Source organism: Thamnophis elegans, chromosome 10 (genome assembly GCF_009769535.1).
Source record: "Thamnophis elegans isolate rThaEle1 chromosome 10, rThaEle1.pri, whole genome shotgun sequence".
NCBI lineage: Eukaryota > Metazoa > Chordata > Lepidosauria > Squamata > Colubridae > Thamnophis > Thamnophis elegans.
Genome location: NC_045550.1, coordinates 52,461,477 through 52,485,587, shown reverse-complemented (window position 1 = coordinate 52,485,587; position 24,111 = coordinate 52,461,477). Strand labels below are relative to the sequence as shown.

General features: G+C 40.5%; 1 protein-coding gene across 1 annotated transcript in view; it reads left to right on the top strand.

The window, feature by feature from the left end:
• WDR49 (WD repeat domain 49) overlaps positions 1-24,111 on the top strand; it is a 127,837-nt gene that overhangs the window by 91,089 nt on the left and 12,637 nt on the right. The window contains 9 exon segments of the mRNA XM_032224895.1: positions 6,841-6,965; positions 8,690-8,768; positions 9,719-9,771; positions 9,774-9,854; positions 9,857-9,882; positions 9,885-9,905; positions 12,535-12,732; positions 18,371-18,422; positions 18,425-18,554. Coding sequence (XP_032080786.1) covers positions 6,841-6,965; positions 8,690-8,768; positions 9,719-9,771; positions 9,774-9,854; positions 9,857-9,882; positions 9,885-9,905; positions 12,535-12,732; positions 18,371-18,422; positions 18,425-18,554 — 765 coding nt within the window.

The following is a 24,111-nucleotide window of genomic DNA, read 5'->3' as shown; positions in this document are numbered from 1 at the left end:
TAGAAGTTCATTTGTTATATCACTCTGGACTTTTCATCCTCCCCTCTTGTCTCAAAGGGTCAGCAGTAAAAGGAATGAGGTCTGAAAGGCAAAGGCAGAAAATTATCTAAGGCTAGCAAAATTCAGTAAGGATGATGACCAAGAGAAAAGAAGCAGTGATTTCACTTGAATAAACTAGAGACTCTTGATGTGACTCAAATCACCACTTATTTCGGATGCAAAATAATAATTATTGATCTTTTCTTGGTCATCTCTTAAGACCTTGGTTCACCCACGTAACACCTATCCTCCGCGAACTGCACTGGCTGCCTATTGGTCTCCGGATACGCTTCAAAGCGCTAGTTGTCACTTATAAAGCCCTTCATGGTATTGGACCTGGGTACTTGAGAGACCGCCTGCTGCCAATCACCTCCACTAGACCAATTAGATCCCACAGATTAGGCCTCCTCCGAATTCCATCCGCCAGCCAGTGCCGACTGGCGACTACCCGGAGGAGAGCCTTCTCTGTGGCTGCTCCGACCCTCTGGAACGAACTCCCCATGGAGATTCGAACCTTCACCACCCTCCAGGCCTTCCGCAAAGCCGTTAAAACCTGGCTGTTCCGACAGGCCTGGGGCTAAAGAGCTGTTGCCCCTGTCTCGAATGGTATGACTGTTGTGTGTTTTTAAATTATGTATTGTTATGTTTCATCTTTTATTTTTTGTCTGTACCACCCTTCCCTGATTTGAATTGTGAGCCGCCCTGAGTCCCCTTTGGGGGAAAAGGGCGGCATATAAGTATAATAAAATCAATCAATCAATCTCTCCATTTGGATTAAGCAACAAATTTAAAGATAATGGTGCCTTTGTCTTCCTCCATAGATTTTTTAAAATCCTTCCTGCTGGATTCTGCTAGTCCTAGCTGATTAGCCTTTTTTGCCTTCCAGATTTCATTCTTCACTTCTGACCTGAAGCTTTGTTGACTTCCTTGGTTGTTAAACCATCTTTCTATTTCCAATAAGCATCCAATTTCATCTGTTTGAAATAATGCTTTATTTCTCACTGGTATTCTTTGTGCAATCCTTAATTTCCTTTTCAAGAAGTCTCAGACAGCTGTGCCATCTTTTCAATTAATTTTTTTCTTCTCATAGCATCTCCTTTACTACTTCTCTTAGTTTAATAAAATCAGCTAATCATGGTTCAACTAGGAGTCAGTTAATAAAATCCATGGTTGCCTTTTTGTTTTGTTATTAAAAACACAATAAACTAATTGTGTGGTCAATGCATCCAAAGTTTCTATTATTTTAATATCTTCAATTAGTTCTTCCTGTTACTAAGGATCAAATCCGAGCTAGCAGAGATCCCCTAGTATGCATCTCAGTTTTAACAAAGGCAAAATGATTGCCAACTTGAGTAAAAATAATATTCAATACCTTGTGTTTGGCAACATTCATTATCTAAACAGATGTCCAGGTATGTGAAATCTTCCATTGTAGCTGTTTTCTGTTTTTCTGATATTTCAGTTATTTGCTTTAATAAATCTTCACCTATGTCCTCTGATTGGTTTTGTTCCTGTAGGGGAATAGTAGGCAGAGCTTCAGCGTTAAGTGCGCCATCAGCTTAGATTCATTGTGTTCCCACAAGCACTCCTAGTCCAACTCTTCTCAATTCTATTAACCCCTGTCTGGCACCAATTTAGTGCTGGACTTGAATTGACCAGATTCTTTGCATTGTCTTGAATAAGCTATGCTGCAACCTTATAAAAGGTCCAAAATATTTGCACCCAACATTAATCTGGTCAACTCAAGTTCAATACTAAATTGGAACCACATAAGGGTCAATGGAATTCAGGAGGGCTTGGACTCAGAGTGCTTGTGGGAATGCAACAACACTAAACTGATGATATGCTTAACTCTTCCTCCTACCTCTGTTTATTCTTTTCCTATACTCTTAGCAAAATACCCATTCTATTAGCTAGTCATTTTATCTTAACAATTCAACATTATTATTAATATCAGTCCAATGGACCTCTGTACATGCATGTTCATTCCTGTTATACACTCTCTCCTCTCTTGTATTACATGTTCTTCCAAAACAAGGTATTCTACTAGTAGGTAAGATTCATCCCATCATGTTTCTGTAATCCCAATTACATCATACGTCCCTTTATGTTTGAAGACATTTGGAGAAGGCTACATTCAGAGTAACATTTGGACACCAGAATCAGCTCATTTCTGAATTATGTGAAGAAATGTATGGGAAGTAATTGTAACTCCGTAGCCTCTTCTGACATCTGACACTTGGTAATACTAACTAACTAAGTAACTAACTAAGTAATTCAGATTTCATATTCCTATTTCTAAGGAAACAATACTGGTAGGACTGCTTATTGAGGAAAAATGCTATATTATGTAGGTGGCATTACTCTGTGGATTTGCCTACAAAATGAATCATTCAAATTTATTAATTTTATTTATTTATCAGACTTTGGTGACCACTTATCTCACATGATGACTCAAGGTGTCTCACAACAATCCATAAAAATCATAGTTAAAAACGAAATTCCTTCTCCCACACACCAGACCAATCACTCTCATAGTTCAACTCCTATCGTAACTCAATGCTTGGGGGAAGACCAGGTCTTCACAGCCTTCCAGAAAGCTGAAAGAGTAGGGATTCCTTGGGTCTCACTATTTCAAAGAACTGAGGTGGCCCATCAAGAAGGCAGACCTCCAAGGTCCCATCCAGAGATGGTATTCAGCCAGTTCTGACCAGTTCTGGAGAACTGGTAGTGGAAATTTTGATTAGTTCAGATAACCAGCAAATACCACCTCTGGCTGGCTCCTCCCTCTCTATTTGCTGCCTCCTGAGTCCCAGATGTCAGAGTCCCAGCCGATTGGCTGGGTCTTCTTCTGTTGCCCTGCACAGGAGAACAGAGCTGGAAAGCAGGTTAGTGGGATGGGGAGGGAATTTTACAGTATCCTTCCCCTGGAGTGGGGTGGAAATGGAGATTTTACAGTATCCTTCCCCTGGAGTGGGAAGGGAATGGGGATTTTGCACTATTCTTCCCTTGCCACGCCCACCAAGCCACACCCACAGAATCGGTAGTAAATTTTTTTTGAATCCTACACTGGTTCTATCAAATAATTACATAACACACCCATTCTATCAAACCTAGTAGGATGGGAGGATACCCCACAAATAACATTCTATTAATTTTAAATTTCTAGTATAACACTAGGAACTTTGTCAGCCTTTAAATTATAACTTTCAGCTTCCCTCCTTGTACAGAAACAAGAAAGCTAAAGTAGCTGAGTACTTTTCCCTTAAAAAAAACCCAGCAGCTAAGCTAAGGGACTAATTAAGATACTACTTTATCTCAACAGTATAAGCATATTTACTTGTGCTGATATCTCTTGTAGACTGGGAACCAAAAACCCACATAAATTGTTCTTACACCCAGAATAATTTGGGGATTTCACTTCTCTTCCAGCATTCTTACTCCATTCCCATGTTGCCCGTCCATATCCTTTGAAACAGGCTTAAAGATCAGCTCTCCATGGATCACAAAGCTATAGTGTTTGAAAGCTGAAAAAAATGAACAGAAAATCCCTCTGAGAGCACCAAAATTCTCATATATATTAAAAAATAAGCCGTGTGGATGTTGGCCATGGTAAAATACTGAAACGTAGCATTATACGGAGCCACAGTTTTTACTCAACTAGATCGAAATGTAATTAAAGCAACATGCTGTCCAAGTTAGGTCAAAAGCCAACAGGTAAGATCATATAATTTTAGAGCCAGTTTTATAAACCTAATTAGACTTCTTTTTAAAAGTCCCAAATTCTGTGAGCTTAAATGGACTCCAGAGGATGGTAGAGGACAGGAAGGCCTGGAGGAACATTGTCCATGGGGTCGTGATAGCTCGGACACAACTTCTCAACTAACAACAACAATGTTTCTATGTAGCACAACACAGACAGTTCCCCCCCCCCCCCGGATATCACCATGTGGACATAATATTCAATTATTATTATTTTAACCTATGAGTTATACCAAATATGAATGAAGATAGAAACAAGACTATTGCATGTAATATTGAAATCTGATTGCTGATTTACTTTTTCTCTTCTCACTTTCACTTCCCTTAAATAACCTAGTTATGAGAAATTAACTAGAAGTGTTCATTATTTTTGTTTTATGAAAATCGTTAGTATAATATGACATATGCACCTGAACTATAGATTCATATGTCAACTTCATTGTGCAAAATCTAGTTACTTTCATAACTATTTAATAATGTCGGCATGTTCCTAGCAAACTATAGACAGGGTTAACATAGCCAATTGAATTTGGATAGAGCTTGAAGGTGGCACAGAGCTATAGAAACTGTAAGTCTCTATTTCCATCTGGCAGTGATTCAGATTGTTTGCAGTCTTGAACAGGTAGTCCTAATTTTAAATGACACAACAAGTTGATTTTATTTACTTATTTCAAGCATGTATAGAGCTACCCATCTTGTCCCAAACAGAACCAAGAGATAAGACAACATCTATTAGCAATAAAAAATATGAAATTCAAAACAATTGCAATCCAAAGACCTAGCCCATAGCAAGTACATTTCGCAATTTCACCCTATCTAGTGCCTGGGGGAAAAGTCAGAGTATTTTGAAAAGTTAAAAAAGGGCAGGGGACTGCCAGATTTCGATAGGAAGGGTGTCCCAAAGGGCAGAGGCTGCCATGAGAAGACACACTTTCTAGGTCCCAGATGGTGGCAGCATTTAAAAGAGGGGACTAGGAATTCATATACTCTACTGAATCTGGTCAGACAAGCAGATATTCTTAAGCAGAGCTGGTTCAACAGTAACCTGATCTTGTTCCATATAGGGCTTTAAAGATAATAACCAACATAAGTTGTGGGATATGACAGGTATGCCCCAGTACGGGTGTACCGGTGCCTGCTGGGAGCACCAGGTACCGTTCCGATATGGTGCTCTGCACGGCCTGCCCACCCTCCTTACCTGTATTTGACCAATCGGGGATTACGTGCATGGAGCATACAGCACCTGTGCAATGCTCTGCCAAGCAGCTGGAGAGTCACGGGTGGTAAGTACGCATTTGCACGCTGCTTGCATGCTGCGCGGATGCATGTGGTGGATGCCTGACCCCATTGCACCATACTAGTTGCAACAGGAATCCACTACTGACCAGCACCTTGAATTGCACTTGGAAGAAACTGGGACCAATTCAGATTATGTAGGAGAGGTGTAATGTGGCCAAATTTAGGGGGATCCATCATCACTGTGTATACCACTGCATTCTGGACCAGTTATAACTTCTGGGTGGTTTTCAAAGGCAGCTCAATAACCCAAATGGGAAATGACCAAGGTATGAGTGACCATGAGAAAGGCTTTCTAGACCAGGAAAGGGGCATAATTGGTTCATGAATCTATGCAAAAGCTCCCACTGGTTACAGCAAGAGTCAGAAGTCATGACTCCAAATTGCAAACCAGCTGTATTTCTATATGAATTCAGTGATACATACACATTGCATTTGGCAGGCTAAATGCTAAAACCAGAATTTAGGACCTAACGCAATTTTGTGCCCCAACAAATAAACCATACTGAAGGTCAAGAGAAAAGACCATTTATTCTAAGTGCCAAGGTTTGATTCCCACAGCAAACCATCAAATTCCATTTTCCCAGCTTCTAATGTATTATGTGAACCTGGTATAGTTGTGCAACTTAGCATAAATGTTGTGATCTTGAGAATTCAGTTCCTTTGTCATCTTTTTAAAATATTTTAAAGCGTTTAGCAAAGCTAGTTGGTTTAGAATTATAGAAAGGAAAATTACCAATGAGGCTTCTGGTTTTTTTTTTATGGAAGAATTCTATCAACAGTTCTCATATTAATCTGTCAAAATAGCTCTTCAAAACTGGTTGACGTATGCAAGCTAATTCTTCTGACTGCTGACTGCCAGCAGTTCAGGAGTTCAAGTCTCATTGATTCAAGGTTGACTCAGCCTTCCATCCTTTTGAGGTCGGTAAAATGAGGACCCAGATTGTTGGGGGCAATATGCCGACTATGTAAACCATGTAGAGAAGGTTGTGGAGTGATATATAAATCTAAGTTCTAAGTTCACCTACATCTTTTGTATGTGGGATCATGATCATTGTTGACACTGTGAAATCTGGCTTCCCCTCTGTTCTGATCTAGATTTCCCCAAAAAGCATGAGACAGATTTCTGGTCTCAACAAAACCCTTTTTATTAAACAAATGTGAATTGCTGTCATTCACATTCAGCAAAGACCTAGTAAACAGTCTTTCCAAGGTGAATTTATGACCACAGACCTTATCTAACTTGGAAAGCTGCCATGTAAATATTTCAAATGCAGTGCTATGCAAGGAAAGACTTGGCACAGAGTCTCTGAGATTCATGGACAGATCTTCACACTCCTGAAATGAATCAACAAACGAATGAATGAATTGTTTCCTGCAAAAGCCTACTCCTGTTTCACTTCTCTTTTATTTCCTATGGGAGGGGCCATTCACTGCCCACCTGTGGCTTTACTCCCAAGTCAACCCTGATTTCTTAGCTGTTCTTTTCTCCTGGCATGTGCACACTGGGAACAAGCTCCAGCTGTTCTTCTGCCTCACTGCTGTCTAGCTCCGAAGGCAGCTGAGCACTGCCAGACGGCCTTGGCCTATCTCTGCCTCTGAGCCCTCGTTCTGAACCTTCCCCAGCCTCCAGGACTGGCCATGTTCCTCCCGAACCTCCTCACTGTCCAAACTCTGCTGGTGCGCCCGCAACACCCTCCAATCATATACACTAACCTGTTTTTTAAATTATTATACCCACAGGTTCTCAAATGCTACAGAACAAACATCTGACAAACATATGAAGTCTGCAGCTAATCCTGAAGCTGAAAACTACAATGCTATAACTAGACTTGTCTTCTTGGAGAGTAGAAATACCTCAACCACAGGTAAACTATAGCAATAGCACTTAGACTTATATACTGCTTCACAGTGCTTTACAGACCTCTCTAAGCGGTTTACAGAATCAAGGCTGTCCACAATTTACAACAATTTGTTTAGCAAACTTTTGAAGTTACAATGACACTGAAGTGACTTATGGACTGGTCATTGCATTTCAAGCCACTGTAGCATCCCAAAGGTTGTGTGATCAAGATTTGTGTGCTATGAGCCGTGGTGGCACAGTGTTTACAGTGCAGTACTGTGGGCTGAGTGCAGTACTGACTGCCAACTGCCTGCAATTTGGCAGTTCAAATCTCACCAGGCTCAAGGTCGACTCAGCCTTCCATCCTTCCCAGGTGGGTAAAATGAGGACCAGATTGTTGGGGCAATAGGCTGACTCTGTAAACCGCTTAGAGAGGCCTGTAAAGAACTATAAAGCTGTATAAATCTAAGTGCTATTGCAATTGCTTGGCATTGGCATGTATTTAAAATAGTTGCAGTCTCTTGGGGTCACATGACAGGCATAAGCAACCTTCCCAACTAGCTTCCAGCAATGTCAATTGGGCGGCAGGGGGGAAGGTGGATTTGCTTAATGACTTTGTGATTCATTTAACAATTACAGTGATTTACTTAAGACTGTGGCAAAAATAAATTAAAATCAGGCACTTAATAAACCACATGCTTGCTTAGCAATGGAAATCTGGTCCGAATTGTGATTGTAAGGCAAGGACTACCTATAATCCCTTCCTTCATTTTTCTGAGGCATTGCCTTCAAAAGTTGTGGGGGCTTCATCACTTGAGACTTTCAAGAAGAGATTGGACTGCCATTTGTCAGAAATGGAGTTGGGTCTCCTGCTTGAGCGGGGGGTGGGGGGTGGGGTTGGAACTAGATGACCTATAAGATCCCTTCCAACTCTGTTTATCGACTAATATAAACCTCTTCGGAGTAAGGCGATACATTGCCCAACTGAAATTTTAAAAGAGGGCAGATTAATGAGGACAGCATTCAGACCAATGAATGAAGGATTTCGATGATGAAAAGATGAACTAGTTCACTTTTTCTTGTCTTTCGGCATATCTGAACTTTTTTCTTCAGTTTTGATTTATGATTCAGTCCTTGTGAATTTATACAATGAAGCTGTATATTTTTAATAATCAAATATCTTCCTCACAATTCCTATACTTTTCATCCCAAAAGATATTTAAGTAATATTGAAACCTCCTTACTTTCGTCTCACATCTGCCCAAACATAATAAATCCCATTCATTTTGATAATTAATGAATTAACATTCTCCCAAAATTAATGTCTCACTTCCAAAATATATAAATATTTCTAAGCAGGTTAGCACTAGCAATAGCAGTTTGACTTATATACTGCTTCATAGGGCTTTCAGCCCTCTCTAAGCGGTTTACAGAGTCAGCATATCGCCCCCACAGTCTGGTCCACATTTCACCCACCTCGGAAGGGATGGAAGGCTGAGTCAACCTTGAGCCGGTGAGATTTGAACCGCTTGAACTGCAGATAACAGTCAGCTGAAGTGGCTGCAGGAGAGCACTCTAACCACTGCGCCACCTCGGCTCTCGGAGGTTGATTATTTGCTTTCTTTTATTTGAATCAGAACTAAATTGAGTTTGGTATTGAAGGTACATTCCAAAGAGCTAATCCATGATGAAAGGCTGGTTACCCAGAGAGTCTCTTAAGTAAATAATATTGATTTATGCCTCTGTAAGTTGGAATAGCATTGCACGATGATGATGGAATTTTGGGTCCAGTTGAGAGCTTTGCTGCAACTAATCTTCAGAAAATAAAGTAATTTCTCAGCCCCTCCCCCTCCCACAGATGTTTCTGAATGAAAATATCATTGTTTCCCCTCTAAGGTAAATTGGAATCTTTTTGCAGATTTATGTCCAATGATTTAAGAAATCTGTTGCTTTAAGATTATTTAGGATTCTTTGGTGCCCATAAACTACATAAAACTGACAAGAGGAACTTTACTTTGCCAAAGTAAAAACCAGTTATATGAAGATTTACAGTTGCCGTGTACAAGTTTTGCAAATAGAAAATAAAAAAAGTCTGGGAAATAGGTTTCTAAAGCTTAATTTCTTATTGTGATAGCTTCTCCCGGTGTGAGAATGCTGCATATTTCACTGCGGTAGAAAGCTGCAGTATTAAAATGAAGACTAAAAGCCACATAACACCCATCTAGCAAGCTTCACTTGCAGTAAAAATGGCTCATGATGGGGAAAAAAAAATTACTGTATTAGAAAGTTAAACCAAATGTACGTTTCTATTTTACTATTCTCAAAAAGAACATGTAAGTTAGGAATGTCCAAAGTTGGGAACTTTAAGACTTGTGGACTTCAACTCCACAAGTCTTAAGGTTCCCAGTTTGGACACCCCTGATGTAAGGGAAGACTTCAAGATAAGGCTTTAATCTTATAAATATTTGCACAAAATAGAAATACGGTCATTCATGTTCTCTCCTCTCTCTCTCTCTCCTCTCTCCCTCCCTCCCTCCCATCCTCCCCTCCCCTCCCCCTCCCCTCCTCCCTCTCTCCCTCCCTCCTCTCAATTACCTTTATCAGTCTACACAGTAATTGTCCCTCAAGATTGTTTGAGAGATACACAAAACAGAGATCCATGAGCCCATGATCTTGGGCTACTCAAATACACTATTTTTCATGCATTGTATTTGAGCCAAGCCTCATAGTATGAGATTAGACCCATCTTCTTTACACTTCCTTATCTTCCTATTTTAGGTGGGAGCCAACCTGGTTGTCTTGTGGAGGTGCTGGTTGGTCGGTTTGGAATACGGAAGAAGCAAGCTACTAGCAGAATTTGAAGCTCACAGTGGAGTAGGGCCAATTATTATGACAACTGAAAAACGAAACCAGTACGCATCCACAGCGATCTAGTTGGCTGGCTCTAAAAATATGGGACATAGAGGTAAGAGGAAGGATTTCTGCATTGATTTGATGGAGGTAAAGCAAGCAAACACATATACATAATGTTTCCTTATGTGGAACATATAGTTTTAAGATCAATTCTACAGATTATATACAATTTGCCAAGATTTTTTTAAAAAATATCTTAATGGCATATACATTGTCTATTGTTTCAGTTCTTGATCATGGCATTTGACCAAATTCCACTACTAGTCATTACAACAAGCTTCCTGTCAGCCCTGAAGCCATTTTGGGAGCATCTTCAGGGTTGCCACAGCCAAGCTGTGAGGGGGGAGATAGAGATAGCTGAGGGGGATGTATAGCCAAGATACCATCTTTCCCATGGGAGTCAAAGATGCTACACAGGTGTTGGAAAGGTGTGGAACAAAGCCTGCTAAAGCTGAGACTATGACCTGAGTGGGCCTTGTGATGGACTTGTCACTTAGGGGCAAGAACTTAGGTTTGTATTTGGGTGGGAAAATCTCCGGGTCTTTCAGAGTCGGGTTTTCACCAGCCATGCAATATGACATTCCTAATAAATATCTTTGGGGAAACTCTAGGCCTCAGAGTTTTGATTTGCTTTGGGTCTGTTACTGGAACCCTGACACTTCCCTTATCTGGCACAGTCCACGCATTTGGTACCATTTTGGAAGGAAGACCTGATTCAGATAAGCTGTGCATGTTTTCATACTTTGCAAATATGTACCCATCCTTAAAGATATTTTAATCTTAGACCTGTGCTACCCAATCATGTTTAACCCATTAGTTTACTGCAGGGGTGGGTTCTTGCCAGTTCTAACTATTGTAACTCACGAGAAGCAGGAGGCACGCAGGTAACTGTAACCATTTAATCAACAGTAACTTTGTAACAAGTAACAGAGAGTACCGGGCTGGACGCGTGGTAGACAGGAATGTATTAACAGTAGACCGGGAGGTCTGAACAGTAGACCGGTATCGTCGGCGGTTACGGAGTAGATTGGGTGGCGGTTGGAAATAGCCTGCTCAGCAACTGACAGGTGCATCTGATTGGCTAAGACGCGCCTGGCTGCTACCGAGCTGTCATTTGCAAGTGCGAGGACTTGCTTATGCTATATAACACTAACCTCTTCTATAGAAGAGGTTCCACAAATCTACAGTGCCATTTAGAACCGGTTCCAGCTCCCTTCCCCCGCCTGTCCACACATCATCAAGTGAGAGGAGGAATTCTGGGAGTTGAAGTCCACAAGTCTTAAAGCTGTCAAGTTTGAACACCCCTGGGTTTTTTTTCTAAAGGATTAGGGGTGCAAGGGTCTTGTAACTTGACAGCTTTAAGACTTGCGGTGCTTCAAATGCCAGAGTTTCTGAGCCAACATTTTGGTTGCTAACAAGAGCGTTGTTAAGTGAGTTTCACCACATTTTATAAGTTGGCCATGCCCACCAGGTCACATGGCTGGCAAGCCACTCCCACCAGGTCACATGGCTGGCAAGCCACCTCCCACAAAGCAAGGCCCACCTAGGTTCTAAAAAAATTTGAAACCACCACTGTTTACTGATTAAGCTACAAGTTGAAATTATGTGCCTATTAAATCATATCCCATGGTTTCGAACACTATATCTGGGAGTTCACATACCATACTAAGATAAAACCAGGCCAAGCATTTACAACATAATATGACTTATGAACCATTGGGGCATGATACTTATGATCAAGTCCCAAAAGGTGAGCGAAGCCACACAACAAATATCGCATACTAGATAGCCTCTCTCTTTACACTTATACACACATCACACCTGCCTCCCTTCGTGCATATCTCTACCGTACAACTGTGTATTTTGCATGTCAAATCATAACTATGAAGACAAATTGATGTAACAGTTGTATGCACAAAAGGCATATTTCTACTTTATGTGAATGCTAAGTATTATATACTTTTATTGAGTTGAAATGTAGTTGTTTACAATTGTTGTTGGGGATAGAATAAGAGAAGAAGCAGAATTAGATTCAAGGTTTTGTTTTTTTACCAAAGCAATAAAAATGGGGTATACATTCATGGGGAAAGTGTTTTTGAGTAATTATGAATTATGGAACCTCCTTGTTCTGCAGAAGTTGACTATTAAATAACCAGAAATGGTTTCCAAGTAGAAACAAATCAAAGAGGCAAAAGAAATGTCTTAGTTTGGGGTTTTTAGATTCACCTGGACACTAATGGAAAAGGATGCTGAACCAAACACCCGTTCTGATCCTATTGATTTATTCTCATGCTCTTTTGCATACAGCATAGCTGATAGCATAGATCTTTCCATTCAGTTGCTGCTCTTCCAGGAGTTCAGTGATCAATCATGTTTGCCAATTGCCATAGCTACAATACAGGCTACTCTATTCATACATAAGCTGTTAGGATATTGGACCGTGTAATTATTTAAATCAATATAAGGACTATGTGAATCCCACTTTGGTATATCTGAAGACTGCCAAAATGAACAGCATATATTTATGTAGTCTTAACATTTCCATATATTGCCCACAGGTTACATGAACCTTCTTAACCTATTTTAAATTGACAATACGGTTAAAAATTAAACCTAAAGCTATAGATATACTTATGTTTCCCCTATTTCTCCCCCCCCCCACCCTACTTGCTTTCCATCAGGACTACTGCCTTGCTCTTGGGGAAAACATTGTAACACAACCACCCGCTCTACTAAGATCATTTCAGGCACATGAAGATTGCATCACTTGCCTGGAGTCTTGTTGGCAAAACAACTGTCTTTTTATTGTGACTTCTTCAATGGACCGTAGCATTGTTCTCATGGACATTTCTGGCATTCTGATTGGGATATTCGGACAGGTAGAAATGTGAACATTTACCATTCTTTCTCAGCATTGCATGAATTATTTTTATTTCATTTATACATTTAGAAAATTTATATAGATGCCTACTCACTCATAGCAGCTCTAGGTGGCTTACAAGCAATAAAAACGCACTATGGCGACAACATACAGTCAAATACCATATTTTTCGGAGTATAAGATGTACCTTTTTCCCTCAAAAAGAGGCTGAAAATCTGGGTGCATCTTATATACTGAATACAGCACTTTTGCCTCCCAAAACCCCTCCCCCTTCACCAAAATGGCCTTGCATAGCTTGTAGGAAGTTTTTAGAGAGCTCCTGGGGCTGGGGAGAGGAGAAATGAGCAAAAAACAGGCTGTTTTTGCTCAATTTTACCCCAACCTGCCCCCAGAGCACTCTATAAGTTTCCTAAAGGCTATCCATGCCCTTTCCCCCCGAAAAACAAACCATTTTGTGCACATCCCCCCCCCCGACACTCTGCAAGCTCCCTAAAGGCTATTCATTGCCTTTTGGGGGGGGGATGGGCCTCTTTTTGGGAGATTTGCAGAGTGCAAAACCTTTTTAAAACAATTTTCCTCTTCAAAACCTTGCTGCGTCTTATACTCTGGTGCGTCTTATACTCTGGTGCGTCTTATACTCTGGTGTGTCTTATACACTGAAAAATATGGTAAGCCATTATTATCATTTAAGTATAAGGTGTTGCCCAGAACTGTGATGAAAGCATTCTGTAGGAGAATATATATCCCTCTGTCGCTCACTGGGGAAAGGAAAGAAAGAGAGAGGTACAAAGCTATACATTTGTATATTCTCGCTGTCAGAAGCCCATGTTTCTGGACTGGGGAATGAGGCATCTTCTGAACTATTCCTGGGGGAGAATGAGCTCTGAGAAGAGTTGTGTTTGATCCCAGCTGACTTAGCCTTTGAAAAAAAAATGTATAAATGCACTTGGTTCCACTAGTCCTATAATTATTAGCATCTACTTTATAGTTTCATTTTTTATATTTTGTCTGGTCCCAAAGGTGCTTTTTCAAAAGGCAACTGGGCTTTCTTGTTTTCTTTGAAGACAGTACGGGAGCATAAATGGATTTCCAGAAAAATTGCAGACTACGGGAACCATTTACACTTCAGTTTGAGAGGTAGGCAGCATAGACTGATTCCCACAGCCTGTGTTTGTCTTCAAAGTGAAGGGAGACAGGGCAGAAAACATCCTGCAGAAAGCCCAGCTCTATAACAGAGTCTTTCAGAAGTTCCAAGAAGGCTCCACATCCAATTTGCACGACTCGGGTGACCCTGAAGACACAGACCAGCATCCAAGTAGCCTCCACAGCTCTCTAAAAGAATGCAAATGACTAGCTGTCTGCAAGGAGTATATAAATCCTTCCATTCCCTGCCATCCAGTCAGAGCGGAAGAAGTTACTTGGATGAGAAGTGAAACGTCTTCAAAGAAAAAACAAGAAAGTCCAGTTGCCTCTTGAAAAAGCATCTTTGGGACAACCATGACTGATAATCTCCATAGTTAATTTTATCTGTGCTTGATTCATTACATTTATATATCCCACTTGCATTTTGAATATCTCAAGGGCAGATCTAATGCTTCCTCTTCTATTTCCCCCACAACATAAACCTTGTGGGTGGATTAGCCTGTGACAGAATACCTGGCCCACAGTCACCCAGCTAGCTTTCATATCTGAGAACTCACAAGCTCCTACTTTTTTATACTATATCAAAGCTACCTTGAGCATAAAGCAGTAAAACAAATGTACATAAATAATCTACAATGCCACTATATATATAGTGATAAGACTCCAGGATTTGGTATGTACCCCCTTTAAATAAGCTGAAGGTGACACTTGACATTTCAAGGAGCTAAAAGCTTTTCTTGGAACCCAGATAACTCAAAAAATAATTGGATGAGCAGTAATTTGTCTAAAAAAAAGTGATGGACCTATGAAGATACCATATTCTGAAGGTGAGATGAAGGCTGATTTACATTCTTGACCTTATCTTTAATAACTTTCATGTTTGATAACCTGCCTTTAGACCATTAAAGACCAGCCAAATGTTGAAATGAGGAGCTTGCACTTGCTGATTTAGATCCATTTGGATCAGTTTATTACTGAATTGTTTCAAATTCCCTTGCTTGGAAAACTTAATAGCTGGCCTATTTTAGAGCTTCCTCCAATGAAACAGGAGATAAAATGTATCACTGACAAATTGGAGATAAAGGTTATTCATAACATTCCCTTGAAATGTCCCAAAGCGGAGCATGTGTTAAAAGCATCTTTATTCTACCAGCTGCATTTGGTCCAGAAGGAAGGAGAAATGGAAATTTCATAGGAATTGGGGTGCAATACAACAAGCAATGCAGCGCACAGTGTGGTATCTACTGCATCATCTTCATCCACCACAGGTGAAATAATAGATTGTAGAGCATCCATAGTGGATCTGTGCAAGAAGTCAGGAAGGAGGATAGAGTTCAAAAAGTACTACAAGTTTATTTCATGCTGCTTATATACAAGAATCTGAACTTCGAACGGTCAAGGTAGATTGGCACCAGCTAAGAGTCAATTGACTTCAAAGGGGGCTAGATGTAAGTCTCTCACAGGGGCATAAAAACTCCAAACTGATGATGTGTTTGACCCTGCCCTTGGCCTTAACCTAGTCATAGTTACCACTCCACCTCCAGTTCAGGATCTGTCCATATTTCATGGGCTAAGATGTTTAAAATATCAAAAATGGAAATAAAATTAAAATGAAAAAAAAAAATCCCCAAATACCTCAGTCTTGTGACTTCTGACCACACAGTGCATTCAGAATATAAACAGACCCCCTTCACTTTTGTCAATTTTGTTTATGCTGCAGCCTGGTTCTCCGTTGTTGAAATTCATTTTTCTTCATTCACCCCATAATGACAAAGTGAAAATGGAATTTTAGGAACGCCTGTAAATTTAACATTTTAAGTTCTGTTAGCTGATAAGAAAGAAGAGGAGGAGGAGGAGGAGGAGGAGGAGGGAGGAGGAGGAGGAGGAGGAGGGGAGGAGGGGAGGAGAGAGAAGAGAAGAGAAGAAGAAGAAGAAAAGAAAGAAGAAAAGAGAAGAAGAAGAAGAGAAGAAAGAAGAGAAGAAGAGAGAGAAGAAGAGAAGAAGAAAAGAAGAAGAAGAAGAAGCAGAAGCTTGTCTTATGAATGCTAACAAGATTGGAACAAGGACAGAATATCTGGTTGAAACATCCCGCAGTGAGTTTGGAAATGTAATCCAACTTTGGTGCAGGAATATTGACCCTATAGAAGCCATGACTTAACTGAGTCATACAGGAGGGTTCTGCAATGCAATTCCTAAGTCTCAGCTTGTAGAATCAGGCATTTAATCCTGATTAAACTAGGTGTTTAAGGTTATTTCCCCTCTTGGCTGCCTTCAAGTTGTTATGAATTCTTGGTGATGACCCAAGTCCATGCAGTTTTCTTGGCAGCATTTTTTGAAATGGTTTGCCATTGCCTTCTTCTTCCTAGGGCTAAGAAAGAGGGACTACTTCAAAGTAAACCAATAGTTTTATCCCTAAAGGAGGCGTAGAATTCATGTTTTCCCACTTTCTAGCATAGAAAGTGTGTTTATATCCACAGCAACAAAAACTGGTTTTCAGTTATAAACTAGCTTCCCCTAAACTAACTTCGATTAACTAACTCAACTATTTTAATCTAAACTTTTTGCCTGAGGATTAATCCCTTGCAACATCCATGCCTGAGACATTACCACTTTTGCTTTCAATGCCTATTTTAGCAGTCATATGAAACTAAAAATAAGCATTTTTGTAGTATCAATCCTAGTTGCACCATCATACAGCTATTTTTGCATCCTGAGGGGGAATAAGCATTAAAAAAAGTAGGAAGTGGGGAGGGAACCAGAGAGAGAAAAAATTTCTGAAAGAGAGAGAGGAAGAGGGGAGCAGCAGTTGTCAAAAAGTCAACACAGTTCTAGACTGCATAAACAGAGGGATAGAATCAAGATCATGTGAAGTGTTAATACCACTTTATAAGGCCTTGGTTAGGCCACACTTAGAATACTGCATTCAGTTTTGGTTGCCACAATTTAAAAAAGATGTTGAGACTCTAGAAAGAGTGCAGAGAAGAGCAACAAAAATAATTAAGGTACCGGAGGCTAAAACGTATGAAGAACGGTTGCAGAAACTGCATATGTCTAGTTTAATGAAAAGAGGAACTAGGAGAGACATGATAGCAGTGTTCCAATATCCAGGGGCTGCCACAAAGAGGAGGGTGTCAAGCTATTCTCCAAAGCACCTGAGGGTAGGAGAAGATGCAATGGGTGGAAAGGAGAGAAGCAACTTAGAACTAAGAAGAAATTTCTTGACAGTTAGAACAATTACTCAGTGGAACAACTTGCCTCAGACGTTGTGAATGCTTCAACTGTGGAAGTTTTTAAGAAGACGTTGGATAACCATTTGTCTGTTGTGGTGTAGGGTTTCTTGCCTAAGCAGGCGCTTGGACTAGAAGACCTCCAAGGTCCCTTCCAATTCTGTTATTCTATTCTATAACAGAGTAAGTTACAGTGGAGAACTCTATGATCTGGGCAGAGGTGGGTTCCTACCAGTTCGCACCTATTTGGTGGAACCGGTTCGTCAAATCTACCGAACCGGTTAAAATAAGTTCCACCCGTGGACCTGGAAAGCAGGCCACACCTACAGAAGAGGTTCCAAATTTTTTTGAAACCCACCACTGGTCCTTGGATATGATTATTCTACGCTATCATGCTCATATTTATAAAACTCAGTGCCTCTGTGAAAGGTAAGGATGACTACTGCGTTTGTGGTGCAATCAGAACATTGCGTGTGTTGAAGTTGTTTTAATGCAAACCAAAGATGCCTTTTAAAAAAGAAGTTTACACCATATTCTTATGCATGCCAGTGCTGTGTGTGAGGTAATTTAAGGTGGTTCTGACAAGTGTCATCGGCATCTTCATATCTGGTCACATGGGCGGCAAGCCACTCCCATCCAGTCACATGGGCAGCAAGCCACTCCCACAAAGGAGGTCACACCCACAGAGTAGGTTCAAACAATTTTTGAAAACCACAACTGGATCCGGGGAAGAGAAAGATGAAATATTTGGGGGGAAAAGAATGTCAGAAAGTAATAATAGTAGCATCTGTTTAACTGTGGCTTCATCATCATTTTGCTTTGGCCACATCATTCACTGTCAACCTTGAAAAGATTGATCCTATGGCAACAAGGCCTCCAAACATTGCCCGCTCCACCTTTAAAAAATGGCTTTATATCCTTTTCTTAACATTTTGGGGCTTATCCCCTAAATTCTTTCTTCATCTTTCCTGTATTTACTGAAAGTACTAAAGGCTCACCTTGTCCTTTAGATTTGACATTTTTCTCCTTAAAAGATAACACATAAGAACAAAAAATCTCTTGTTATAGAAGACCTTCAAAAGATTATCAAGGAGGGGGGTCAATATAAGATCTTTAGAAAGATAATACCATAGGATAGATGCTAGGTTTCCTTTCTTTCCATGTTAAGACTCCAAAGGAGAAAATGAAAGAGTGAGCCAGGGCTACCTTCTAAAGCTCAGAGTGATATCTTTCTCATATATCCTTTATCCTATGATCTGTTTTCAGGAGGAGCACTGGAGAATTGGAAATCATGTGCCATCCTTGTCCAAAGGAGAAAATGATCCCCAAAAAAAACAGAGAAAAATGTCATAAAGAACAACCCTGTACAATTGGTTGAAGACAATGCTCCCCCTACTACATTGGAACAAATTCAACCTATTCCAGGGGATCAAGATGACTGTACATTCATGTATGTAATGTATCTGGAAGCTGATGTAAAATGACATATTTTTGACAGACTAAGCTATTAAGAGAGAGTCAAAGTGTTCCATTATCAGGAGCTTTTTCTCAGGAAACTGAGAAACTGCAGAGCAGTTCAAAGTCAGTTGCCATGATACATTCCATCTTACATAGATGTTTCTATTCCAATTGCTTGGTTTGTGTTCTGGAAGACTTGGGCTTTTAACTACTATAGTCTTTGCTAGTTGGTTTTGTACAGGCTAATGGGAATTCTCTGAAGAAAGGCTAGACCTATGATGGCGAACCTATGACACGTGTGCCAGAAGTGACATGCAGAGCCATCTCTCCAGGCACGCGAGCTGTCACCAGTTGGTCTTCTGGGTTTCGGTACACCAGCCAGCTGGTCTTCCGGTTTCTAGTGTACATGCACGTGCAAAGACTGGCTGACCGGTGCAAATGAGTACACCAGAATGCGGAAGATCATCTTCCCAGTGCACACATGCGCACTGGGTGGCTGTTCTTCTGGGTTTCTGGCACATGAATGTGCGGGTGTGCACACCCTCAATTTTTTTGGACAAACAGATCCAGTAGAAGAATAGTGATCTCCCCCACCTTCCTCCCTCTCTCCCTCACCCCGTCCTCCCTCTCTCCCCCCTCTCTCTCTTTCTCTCTTCTCTCTCTCTCTCTCTCTCTCTCTCTCTCTCAGAACATAGAATAACAGAATTGGAAAGGACCTTAGAAGTCTTCTAGTCTAACCCCTGTTTGAGAAGGAGACCCTATACCAGGGGTGAAATTCAGCAGGTTCTGACAGGTTCTGGAGAACTGGTTGCAGAAATGTTGAGTACCGGTAGTTTGCAAATATCACCTCTGGCTGGCCCCAGAATGGGATGGGAATGGAGATTTTGAAATATACGTCCCCTGCCATGCCCACCAAGACACGCTCATAGAACGAAAAAAAATTGAATTTCACCACTGCCCTATACCATTTTGGACAAATGGTTGTCCAATCTCTTTTTGAAAACTCCAATGATGGAGCACCCCACAACTTCAGAAGGCAAGCTATTTCATTGGTTGATGGCTCTCACCGTTGGGAAATTTCTCCTTGGTTCCAGGTTGCTTCTCACCTTAGTTTCTCACTATAGGAGGCTGTGAGTTTGATCCTAGGTAGAGTAGTAGATTGTTTCTTGTCTTACCTTCTGGTGCTTTGGCAATAGTTTGACCTTTTCATCTTTCTCTTTCTTTCCCATTTTTTTTCTTTTAGCCCAAATGACAACAGGAACTCTTGGTCTTTTTCTTTTAAAAAAAAATCTGTCCTCAAAAGAGATATCCACAGAATAGAAAGCAGTTAGTTGTTTCCCCAACAGTCATGCGAGTAGAAAAGAAGCAGGGAAATCCATCAATTAGTTAACCACTGTCTGGATCTAATACCTGAAAGCTACTGAGGGCAAAGGAGGAGGGCTGCAATAATAGATTAAACTCCAGATAAAAGCATCAAACTGCCTGAAGAGGTTTCTCTGCCCAGTACCTTTTTTTTTGTCTTTTGCAAAATTGATGAAAATAGTAGATAGGGTATATTCTTTCAAGGTTATTAACTGTTCATTTAGATTCCTTCCAAGATTTCACTAAAATAAATCCTGAAATATTCCCTGCTACTTTTCTAAGGGCAAAGATAGGAAGGGGTAGAAAAGAGCACAGCATCCCTCAAGAGATTTAAAAAATAGCCTATAGTTATGCTGAACCAATTCAAAAAATATCCTACTCTGCTACTACAGATCTACATATATGTACTCTTAGGTTCACCGACAAATGCCCCCCCAACAAATGCGCGCTGACAAAACCGCCGCAACAAAATGGCAAAGTCGAAAGCGCACCCACTAAAGCGTGTTGACAAATGCACGCTGACAAAAGCACGCCATCGAAAACAACGCAAAAACCATGGTAACAACGTTAACAACCCTAACCCTAACCCTAACCCTAACCCTTATCCTAACCCTAACCCTAACCCTATACCTAACCCTAACCCTAACCCTAACCCTAACCCTAACCCTAACCCTAACCCTAACCCTAACCCTAACCCTAACCCTAACCCTAACCCTAACCCTAACCCTAACCCTAACCCTAACCCTAACCTAAAAACCCTAATCGCGCTTTTATGGGCGTGCTTTAATAGGCATGCTTTTGACTTCGCCATTTTGTTGCGGCGGTTTTGTCGGCGCGCATATGTCGGGTCATGGTACTCTTATTCTAGTCTTCTCTGCTCTACCTTACTGTAATCCGTTGCTAGAGATTGACAAATCCATCACCCTTTGGTACCTTAACCTTCTAGGTTGTTAGAATTTCTGGTCTTCAAGATTATTTTTTCAATGATGTATCTTATCATCTTCCTTTAATGACCCCATAATTCCTTGTGGGGTGGAGTCTGGTCAACTGAATGGAGCTAGCAGAGTGTTTACCTGCCGGATGCCTTTCCTGATGCCAATGCAGAGATTTGTTCATTATTCTCATTGTGCCCAGAGAGAGAATACCTGCCTCTACCTAGGATCAAACTCACAGCCTCCTAATTGTGAGGCGAGAGCACCACTTCTAGCCCCCGCACCTCAATGATACAACCTAAAAATATTTTGAGACTGTCTGTTTTATCAGTATTGTCATTATAATGTACAGTGATTTCATGTAATTGTATGTGATATTGCAATAGTCTACCAACATTTATTTTAGATCTGCTCACACACAAGTATGATTGTGAATATATGATAATTCATTAAAAGGCAAATGATGGGGAAAACAGAGGGCCTGTTTTAATGTTAATATTAATATGGGACAATCTATCAAATAACAGGGGTTATAGTAGAGGTCACTGTCAAATAGTTTGAGAACTAGGAGCTATATAATAATTCCTCCTGGATCTATTTGGGATATGTTCTAACAGAAGAATAAACCCAACAGCAAAGGATCTAGTGATCCTTTGATTCGTAGGGTTTGTTGACAAGACAAATCACTGGATAAACTAAATTTCCTCCAGGACCATGGTTTGAACATTCACCAGACCCAGCCCAGCTGCTGCAGTTTTGGGTATTGGAACTGGGATGGAAACATCTCTACATTGTGAGGACCTTCCAGTTCTTCACATGGACATCCTTCATGTCTTCCTTTGGCCAGCTCATTATATTGGCAGGATATCTGAGAACTAATAGAGCCTAATGTTGATGACATGGGTTTATTTTCCTATTGAGTTAGTTCTTCAGGACTTGTCTGATTCTTTGTTGGTACTTGAAAAGCCTTCCTTGCTTCCTCATTGTGGTTCCCATATGACTGTGTGATGCCAAGATACTTGTAGCTGGTTTGCTATGTCACTTGTTGATAGTTCCACTTCCACCCCATCAGTCTCTCTTCACTAGCTTCCAGCCACACATCTCCAGTGTGAATTATCGTGCATCCTGTAGATCCATGTCAGGTGGATCAGGAAGTGAATGTCTCAATTCACCCTGAGCATCAGCTTGATGTCATCCATGCCGAAGTGTTGGTTGGTGGTAGTTTTACTCCTGAACTTGTATCCATATCTAATCCTTGTAATTATTGGCTGAGGGGGCTCAAACCTATATAGAACAACAGCACTGCATCACTTGGTATATGCTACACTTGATGGCCACTTGTGTAAGCTGTCTTGAGTTGACTTCCAGTTTTGCAATCCACAGTCCCATTGAATTCTTGAGGAAGGTCCTTAATGTTCTGTTGACTTTGTATAGGATCAAGCATTCACAGATACATGCATATGGCATTCAGTCACAGGCTTTCTTGTAGTCAGTTCAGACTGCTCAGATTGGTCTGTCTACACTTGAATCTTATGTCAATACTCTAACTATGGACAACTGGGTTTTGTGATTCCCGGTGTTGTTTCCAATGCTTCTGAACCATGCTAATATACATAGAGTTGTATAACTGGGTGGCTATGGCTTTATAGGACTTTCCATCTTGCGGGGAGGCAGGTAACTGGCTGGTAGATAGATGGTACTGTTTGCTTATAGAGGTTTCATGATCAGTACTGTCCTTGTGTTAGTCAGTCTGGGTGGGAGCCTGATGCTAGTAGCTAGTTCATCTGTGTTTCTAAGCATTCATGGAGTACTGTTAAGTTCTTTAGTGTGTAGTTGTCAGGTGATATACAGGTCTTCTCACTGTTGGATGTCTGCTAATGTAATGGTGACTGGTTTCTTTTATGAGAGATTACTAAACTGGTATGAGTCTTTAGTTCATGCCACTCTCATATCTAAAGTAGTTAGATGAAGCATTACAGCAGGGGTGTCCAAACTTGGGAACTTTAAGACTTGTGGACTAGCTGGCTGGGGAATTCTGGAAGTTGAAGTCCACAAGTCTTAAGGTTCCCAAGTTTGTACACCCCTGCATTAGAGATTCAAATCTTGGTCTTCCACTTCCAACACTGACATTCCGCTATCCTGCCAGTCCTACATATGCACAAACAGTGTGTCTGGTATATATTTATGAATTCATATTCACATAAATGTGTATAGTGTACACTTTTAAAATCCTCCCAGCCCATCAAACCACAAATCACATTCGAATGTCTCTAAAGCAAAGTGATACATTCCAGAAATAAGTTTGAGGAAGTAATTCAATCTAAGAGCCTTCTAACTGAAGAAACCTTTAAAAGCTTTTTACATATTTACTAACATTAAAATACTCTGCCTTATGAGGTTTTTAAAAATAATAATATAATAATAATAATAATATAATAATAATCAATGGCCAACTAATTAAATGCAAAGAAAATGAAGCCTACAAATACTTAGGCATTCTGCAGTTGGATAACATCAAGCATGGAGAAGTAAAAACTATTGTCAGGCGAGAGTACAACAGAGTTAGGAAAATTTTGAAATCTAAATTGAATGGTGGAAATACAATCAAGGCCATAAATACCTGGGCAATACCAGTTATAAGATACACAGCTGGCATAGTTAACTGGACACAAGCTGATTTGGACCTTTTGGACGAAAAACCAGGAAACTAATGACAATGCACTACAGTTTACACCCACGTGGTGATACTGATAGACTATATCTGCCCCGAAAATCAGGTGGCAGAGGATTATTACAAGTGAAGCAAACAGTTGAAGAAGAAAAACATGCACTGGCTGATTATTTAAAAGACACTCAAGAACATCTATTAATCGAAGTAAAGAACAAAAATCTACTGAAGGCCCAACAGACAAAACAAGAATACAGAAAAGATGTGATAAAATCAAGAATGGAGAGTTGGCAGAACAAAGCACTGCATGGTCAATTTCTGGAAAAAATAAAAGATAAAGTGGACAGTGAACAAACTTGGTTATGGTTAAAAACAGGTACATTAAAGAAAGAAACAGAGTCATCCTGCTGCGCAAGAACAAGCTATCCGCACAAATGCCATTAAGGCCAAAATCGAAAAATCCTCTGATGATGCCAAATGCAGACTTTGCAAAGAAGCTGATGAAACTGTTGATCACATAGCTGCTGTAAAAAAATCACGCAGACTGATTATAAATTGCGGCACAATTCAGTAGCACAAATGATCCA